General features: G+C 37.1%; 1 protein-coding gene across 1 annotated transcript in view; it reads right to left on the reverse strand.

Annotated features, from left to right (window-relative positions):
• The window catches only part of LOC107750601 (aquaporin-9-like), an 11,909-nt gene extending 5,057 nt beyond the window's left edge, over window positions 1-6,852 (reverse strand). The window contains exons 1-4 of the mRNA XM_016566092.1: window positions 6,671-6,852; window positions 5,388-5,514; window positions 652-770; window positions 123-340 (exon numbers count right to left, since the gene is read on the reverse strand). Coding sequence (XP_016421578.1) covers window positions 123-340; window positions 652-770; window positions 5,388-5,514; window positions 6,671-6,772 — 566 coding nt within the window. The 5' untranslated portion in view covers window positions 6,773-6,852. The remainder of the gene's footprint in view (window positions 1-122; window positions 341-651; window positions 771-5,387; window positions 5,515-6,670) is intronic.
• Window positions 6,853-8,535: the final 1,683 nt, after the last annotated feature.

Below are 8,535 nucleotides of genomic sequence, written 5' to 3' on the forward strand. Positions count from 1 at the left end.
TCACTTCACTTCACTTCACTTCACTTCACTTCATAAGCAATAATACAGATAAGGGAACAAGCAGAAAATCCGAACAAACAATAATAAGAAGAATATGTTAATGCATAGTGGGTTTTCTGTACCTGAACACCTCTAGTCCCCATCCTGCCATAGCAGTGAAGAGCCGAGGTCCCAAGTCTCTGGCAGGGTTGATGGGATAGCCACAGTTCAGAGCCATGGACACTCCGATAGCCAGGATGCTCAGACCAATAACCAGTGGCTCCATTCCTTTAGGTGCCCCAATATTCTTCTTATCAACAATGGCTAAAATACAGAGGACCAGGGCGCCTGTGCCAATCACCTGTAAATAAAAACTAATGAGCAAAATATTCTTGGAAGCTTGTAGTAAGAAATAAAATTATGAGAGAAAGTTATTGTTATAGTGAGAATTATAACTAACTAGTTATTTTTATTCTTGAGATGGAAATGTGCTTTCAAAGTTCTCCACCTGAGATTTATATGCTTATGATTTATATGTATTTGTTCCCACCTTTTAATAACAGTCTATAAGCCGAAGCACATGCTTTAACATTGGAGTGCTGTTTCATTTCATTGTATAATTACTAGTGAAATTATGTGATTTTAAAAAACAAATTACTGTGTTTCACTCACCTGATCAATGAATCCATTTAACAATGAGAGATTTTCACGTGGATATGAGGCAAAGATACCTGCTGTGGCATTTTCACCAACTACAATTTGTTTTCCATCAGCAAAATTTGCGAAGGCACCTATGGACAAGAGAATCAGCTTTTCAACTAGAGAACGATTTTAGAAAAGAATTCATAGGTACTAATTTAATGACTGTTTAGTGTAATTGTAAAATAATTTTGAAAAAAATTATAATTTTTTTTAAATTATTTTTAAATGCTATTGCAATCTAGAAAAACTAGGCTACTCTGTAACATTACTGTTTTGGAGTAACTTGACCAGTCTACTGTTATATCTAATATCTATCTTAATCTAACAAAGATCAAACCAAACCAGACACAAATGTTTATGTTTAGTTTGAGTTGTGTGTGTGTGTGTGTGTGTGTGTATTGTGCGCATGACTAATGTCATGCCAAGGGTCATGAAAACCTAAAACACTTTTTTTTCTTCATGTTAACAGATATGTACAGGTTGCACTGAAAACAATATCACTTATTATATTTATTATTAAGGGAAAAATTTATATGTTTTGCCATTTGGTTTACAAAGCAAAGCTGAACCAACGTCATGAAATGTGACTGAAGTTGTAACTGACTGGAAAGTAAGCATCGGTGTCATTCGTTTCTAAGCTTTTCACCACATTATTCATAAGAATGAGCTCTTTCAGTCCAGCCAATGTGACCATTTAGGGATCAGGGGGTGGAGACGAGTAGGTTTAGGTATATGTAAGGTGGGAGGAGTTGGATCTGGATCTAACCACGCCCCCTGGATCTTGTGTTCTGCATTGAGGACCATCTCACATATGCTCCAGAAAAGCTCATTAGTTCAATACTGTAGTCATCATCACAGCATGTAAGATTATCAAAGTCATGTGGGCTGCTGGGCTAACCAACTTATTCATGCACAGATGCACACTTTTGACGACTTTTACTGCAGAGCTCTGGCTATATTTAACATCACATACATATATATTTATATATGGCTCTGTCTCCCCTTGTGACATAGTGAGAGGAATGAACTGCTGGCAGCATGAGGAGCAGATCTGCAGCTCAAGACTCATGACTTCTGATAATTCAGTTGCATGCATCACCACAATAACACATGCACAATTGTGTGCTTGAAGTCTAGAAGCCACTACTGAATGATAAACCACAGGGCCTCATGCCCCTCGACACATTTCCCCTGAACAACCCGACCCTGCAACACTACAATCATTGCCCTTTTATTCATGATTGATTTTTTTTTTACTTCTTCTTGATGTCATCTTCCAAATGTGCAATTGTTATAAAAACAATAATTAAAAAAAAAAATAATAAAATGCAAACATGCGAAAAAGTGCAATGAATAATTATTAGTATTATTAAAGGGATAGTTCACCCAAAAAATTCTGTCATTGATTACTCACCCTCATGTCGTTCCAAACCCGTAAGACCTTCGTTCATCTTCGGAACACAAATTAAGATATTTTTGATCAAATCTGAGAGCTCTCTGACCCTCCGTAGACAGCAATACGACTGAAATGTTACCAGGTCAAGAAACATAGCAAGGACATCGGTAAAATAGTCCATGTGACATCTAGGGTTCAACCGTAATTTTACAGAGCTACGAGAATACTTTTTGTGCGCAAAGAAAACAATAATACATAATTGATTCATTAATTCTTCTCCCTGAGTTACCGTCTTCCATTTGGAGAGTACTCCAGAACGTAATCAATGTAATGAGTGTTGTTTACGTTCAGTCCTACTTACTACTTTTCTGGACCCGGGAATAGACTTGTGCCGGTATTCGGTAATGCGATATATCACGGTAATGAATATGCACGATATTGTTATCATGGGCACTTCTAAATACCGTGAATAATTATATATTACAAATTATTTAGAATTTTGAATGCATTTTAAGAATACTTTTCCCATCAACTGGTCAAAATGCACAACAAAGCTGTATGCTGCATGAAAGAGGCGTGTGCACTCTGATGTAAACAAGCACGGACAAGAAGCACATGGCGGAACATGTGAGAGACGCTCTGGATGAAAGCGCACTTTCACTCTCTGACAGCAGATGGCTCTAAACTGCAGAAATAATAATAATAATAATAATTCATTTAAATACAGCCGTTACCCTATATAATGCATTAACCCTGTAAACAAAGCAGCTTCACTACTTTCTGTTTCTGAAAGGTGTTTAAATTATTTATTTGTGTATTTGCTATGATGTTCATCACAGCGCCAAATACTTAGGAACAATTAATGACAGAATTTTAATTTTTGGGTGAACTAACCCTTTAAATAAAATATTAAATGTGATGTTAATATGCTAACACAAATAAAAGCGCAAATAAATAAATAACACAAATGAATGTATTTTTATTATCATCATTCAGTATTATTATTTTATGTTATTATTGTTTTTTTAGGATGACCACACACTTCCACAGTGCTGGTAAATTGTGCGCTAACAGCTTCACCCTCTGCTGATTTGTGAAAGCACAGTTCCTGTGTGAACTGAAGTGTGTCCTCACAATTACGATACTGACTACTGTGACCCTAATAAGAACTTATGAAGTCGGCTGGGCCAGGAGAAGGCATCCTGTAGACATCTAGAGGTCCTTTCTGTAGGCACTCAGGGAATGTTTACATGACAACAATTTTTGCGTTGCGTTTCTGAAAAGTGTCACACACAGACGACAACATTGCCAAAATGAACCCTGTACACACAGTTCTGCGAAAATGACTAAAACCACTGTATTATGCATGCCAGGCCAGTAGCTGGCGATGTCGCTTTATAAAGAAACACTATGTGCCTAAGCACATACGCATTCCTATAGATTGACACAAAATATGTACATACATAACATCACCTTTTACACAAATTTGCATTATCATAAGTTTACACAGCTGTTTTCGCATACATAAATGGCCAAAACACATCAAATGTTTTCTGTTTTTAGTTGAAAATGGTGTGGTGTAAACAGCCCATCAGATTCAGGAGATATGGAGAGGTGGTATTAAGAGATAGTTCACCCAAAAATGAAATCAGTGGTTCAACCTTAATGTTATGAAGCTAGGAGAATACTTTTTGTGTGCAAAGAAAACAAAAATGATTAAAATAAATTCTTCTCTTCCATGTCAGTCTTCACGCATGCATCGTAGTACTCTCATGAACGTTTGTCAAAGACAGAAGAGAAGAAATTCTTGAATACGGTCATTATTTTTGTTTTCTTTGCGCACAAGAAATTAGCATCATAACATTACGGTGGACCACTGATGTCACATAAACTATTTTAACGATGTCCTTACTACCTTTCTGGGCCTTGAATGTGTCAGTTGCGTGGCTGTCTATGCAGGGTCAGAAAGCTCTTGGATTTCATCCAAATCTCTTAATTTGTGTTCTGAAGATGAATAAAGGTCTTACGGGTTTGGAACGGCATGAGGGTGAGTAATCAATGACAGAATTTTCATTTTTGAAAATGTGGATTCACTGGATTGTGGAATATTCCACAGAAAATTACAGAACATGACATGGTATGTTGTGACACTTCCAGTAGTGGCACATGCCGCTGTCTGTCAGAGCATAATGTAGATGGTAACATACGCACTTAACGGCAGAACAATATTTAATTAATTGTATGTTGCTTTCAGACATACCGGAGTTCATTTGCACAACCATTAGGCTTCTCCGCACTGTCCGTTTTATATCTGTTTCGTGTCCTACTGTGTTATTGCAGGGCAACTTCAATGATAAGCTTTTAAAGAAATTCCAGGAATCATCTGCATTATTATAACACATTATAATAAAAGCTTCACCTCACCATAATCCTTGAGGAATTCTCTTAATGAAGGCCAAACATACATGTCCAGTCTGGTTTATCAAACCCAACACACGCCTCCACTTGACACTAAGCCTTATCTAAGATTTAAGAGCATGTAATTGACCTATCATTTCCTCCTCCCCCTGTCCATCAGTATATTTTTGAATGTCAGAGAAACCGAGCGCATCAAATACAATAAGCACAAGGCTTCCCCCCTCTATTATGTCGTTCATTAATCCTAAAATTTGCACTGAAGCAAATCCACCCTTCACTCTCTCTCTCTTTAGGGTCAAAGGTCAAGATGTAATACTCTGTATAGGGTATATTTGATCCAGCTGTCTAAGGCTTATTACCGCATGAAATACTTTTTTTTTTACCTCACTAGCCTTTTTACTCCTTTGACCAAATTTAGCTTTTGATAGAATAAACACACATACAGTAATTCTGCAATCATGATCCTTATTCCGCAACAGAGGAATAAATTGGGCTGTTTATGTAGTTTTGATTAGATCATGGATATTGTAGTGTTGCATATGGCGAGTAGGTGGTTTGTGTCGCATGTAGATTGAACATTGCATGTTTTGTTAAACATGATCAAAGATCACAAACAACCATGAAAAACAGCCCTGATGGACAGCTAAATATGACCTTTGAAATGAGAAGATGCTTTGAACTCAGCTGTCCCAGACTAATGCCTTTTATTTATTAAATGCATTTTCATGCATTTTGGAATCATTTAAAAGTTCTTTTTAGATATGTGTGTTATTTTTATAGCAGACTATAGGTAACTGACAGTCAGGTAAATTTATTTAAATGTAGCAAATGTGCATGTTACATAAACACAAGTGTATTTTAGACTTTTCTATTCGCCAGTGAGACCAGTTACCTGACACGCCTCCTGCCATGTACACAGCCAGCATCACCCCTAGAGTAAAGCCAAAGTGGATGGTAAGATTTTCTCCATGTTTTTCTCTGCTGAGAATAGTCTGGGCCACTGAACCACAACCGAAGAGCTGCAAACAGGAAATGGGCAGAGAGAAGACAATTTAGGAAGACAATTAGTTGAAAAAAAGCTACCGCCAAATAGATAAGAAAAGCACTCTTGTTGTGGAGCACTTATTCAAAACTAATTAGTAGGACAGTTTTTTCAAATGGTCAGGCCATTATGGTCAGGGCGGCACCCCAAAGCAACAAAATCTGTCATGCTGAATCAGAATCTTTTCACGTAATTAACACCAGTAGAATACACTGTAGAAACGTCTAAGTGTATTTCATGTTTTAATATTAATTGAAATAATTTAAGTCAAAGAAGATTTGCAATAGGCTATTACTCACAACTTCAGGTACTAATGTTTGTAGTAAAATGTAGTTCTCTTCACTCTAAGTTGTCAAACCTGACATTAAAACATTTATAAAAAACAAAATAGTTCACTAAAAGGTAAAAATTTACAATACAAAGTACCGTACAAACCTTAAGATTAGTCAATTAAAAAATAATTGTGTAACATTTATAAATCACGTGAAAGCATCCGAGGTTCATGAAAAATGCCTTTTTCCTGAGAACAGGACAATTTCTTTATTTTACAGTCAACCCAGCCTGAACGTGTGTCAGCGTGTTCACTTGTTTACACAAGAGCTATAGCAAAAATGTTGTGATTGGAATTTATTGTAATTGTATTTTGGAGGACAATTACAAAAACAACAACAACAACAACAAAACAGGCACTTAAAACTAACATAAACCACTGCCAGAGAAATTGAGCATTTGTCTAATTAGACTAAAACCTTGTAGTTACTGAGATAAAGCCCTTCAAAGCATAAATCATAGCCATATGCAATTAAGTAGCCATTAGAACTGATCGATAAGAAGCATAAATAAGACGACACTTTACATCACTAGAGGGTGTTGCGTGTAATGCAGTGCATTTAGTCTAAATCATTATGTGGTCACACATATAGCTATTACTACCACAATAATATGCGGGCACACGTCTATAAAATATTAAGTGCTTCTTTAAAATGAAAGAATATCAACCTTAACACCACCCATATGACAAGAATGAAATTAGTTGAAAAAATGACATTCATTATAATTCTATTGCATTGAAATCTCAAAACTGTTAATCTCAGTTTACTTGGTTCTGAAGTCCTGACAGGCGAAAGACTTACTATTAGTACGAATGTCCCTAGTAATTCCGCCAGAAACTCTCTGATGATGTCCCGCCTCACGCTGCACCTCTCCCTCAAATTTCTGAAGTTTTCGAGCTCCATACTTTCCCCGACAGCTGAGATGTGATGTCCGGACAGACAGTTGAAGGCTGATCTCGCTGGAGTTTAAGTGTCTTAGGCTTTAACCTCCCCCGCCCCTCCTGCTGCTCAGATGTCATTAAACACACTGACATGACAGGTTGGTGCTTCCTCTTTGCTCTCACTCCATCCATCCTCTTCATGCTGAGACAAAGACGAGAGTCCCATCAACTAGTGGATGATATCGTTACGTTTGCGAACATTAAACACTACAGAAGCGACGTTAGAAATATTAGACAGTTCAATTCACATAAACTTTATTGTTAAAGAAGCGTAACTTATTTACGTACTACAATTATTAACAGAAGATATGCTATTCATTTTAGTAGGCTACTTTTCAGAATATATAAAATTAATTAGCCTACATTCTTTTTGCTGAATTGTTACACAACTGTGCGATTTTTATAAAATCATATCCCAATAGACCTTCACAATGGATCATCCACAGTAGATGACACTATCACTCAGTAGACTATTTTTAGTTTAAAACTCAAGCACAATGCACAAGCAAGTCTTGGTTTATTTATTCTCTAAACAGAAATACATCATATTTTATATGTTTAGTTTACTTGTTTGCTACTCAGTGGGATTTCTTATTTCTGAGTATTATTTCCAGTTCTCATTCGGAGAAGCGGGCACACTATAGCACAACTAAGAGTTGTAATACGTATATTTGTCCACCGGGTGGAACTATTTGACAAAGTAAAAACCAAGGGTGGCCAGAGTTTGACAGCGGCGTCCCGTGACTGTCGGTACAGACTGAAAAGAAGAAGCGATAGGATGGTAGCGGTAGGCCTATGTTTTGTTTGCATTAATCACTGTCACTTGTTCTGGGGTGTCGTCTTTGATGTGAGGCAGACACTGTCAGTGCTGTGAAATGAGGGGGATGTGCTGATGGAGAAAAAGCACCCCAGTGGGTTCTAACAAATTATAACACCCCATCCCCTTCATCATCTTAACAACCCCTCAGCCCTAGCATGTCACACATGATAACTGCTATCACGCAGCCTGCTCATTAAAAATGTATAAGTTATGTAGCCAGTTTAAGTGTGCATGACACAAAACTCTTTGGATTGCAAGCCTTGCATTTGTAGGTCATCATACAGAACATGTCATCATACAGAAAAGTCCATACAGACACAATTCACTAAAATCAGTTCGATTTTTCCATGTTGCTATTTTCCAAATGAATTGTTTAATATTCAGGCATTATTTATTTAATAGCAGGACACAGTGTGAACAACATTTTATGACAGGACATTATTATGTTACAAACAATTAGGATTTTATTTAGGCTAAAGTGTGATTTTTCCAACTACAGACAAGTTACGGTAGCCTATAAACGCTTCCAACTCCCAAGATTAGGCTAATCTCCTACAAGATTTCTCTGGTTAGCCCTCCGTGGAAGTGTGAAGGCGATTATTTGTTTTATTTATCTGCGACATAATCGTAGAAGTTTTTGCCGCGATCCGGTTTTGAAGAGCTTAATCCTTATCCACCAGTTACACAGTGGAAGTGTGAATGTCTGTGTTGGCTAATCCTTTAAAACACAACCTCTTTGAGAGTGTTAAAAGTCCTTTTAGATGGTCTTTAATGTTTATTGGAAATTCTGAGGTAAATGCTAACTGAGTCCCGGCGCTGCAGGAGGCACGACGAGGAAATAACCTGTGATCGCTTGATGTAGATCGACGAATAACATTCTGACGGGATAGATATGTTACAGGAGA

Source organism: Sinocyclocheilus rhinocerous, unplaced genomic scaffold, assembly GCF_001515625.1.
Source record: "Sinocyclocheilus rhinocerous isolate Xijiao unplaced genomic scaffold, SAMN03320098_v1.1 scaffold19, whole genome shotgun sequence".
In the NCBI taxonomy this organism is placed as follows: domain Eukaryota; kingdom Metazoa; phylum Chordata; class Actinopteri; order Cypriniformes; family Cyprinidae; genus Sinocyclocheilus; species Sinocyclocheilus rhinocerous.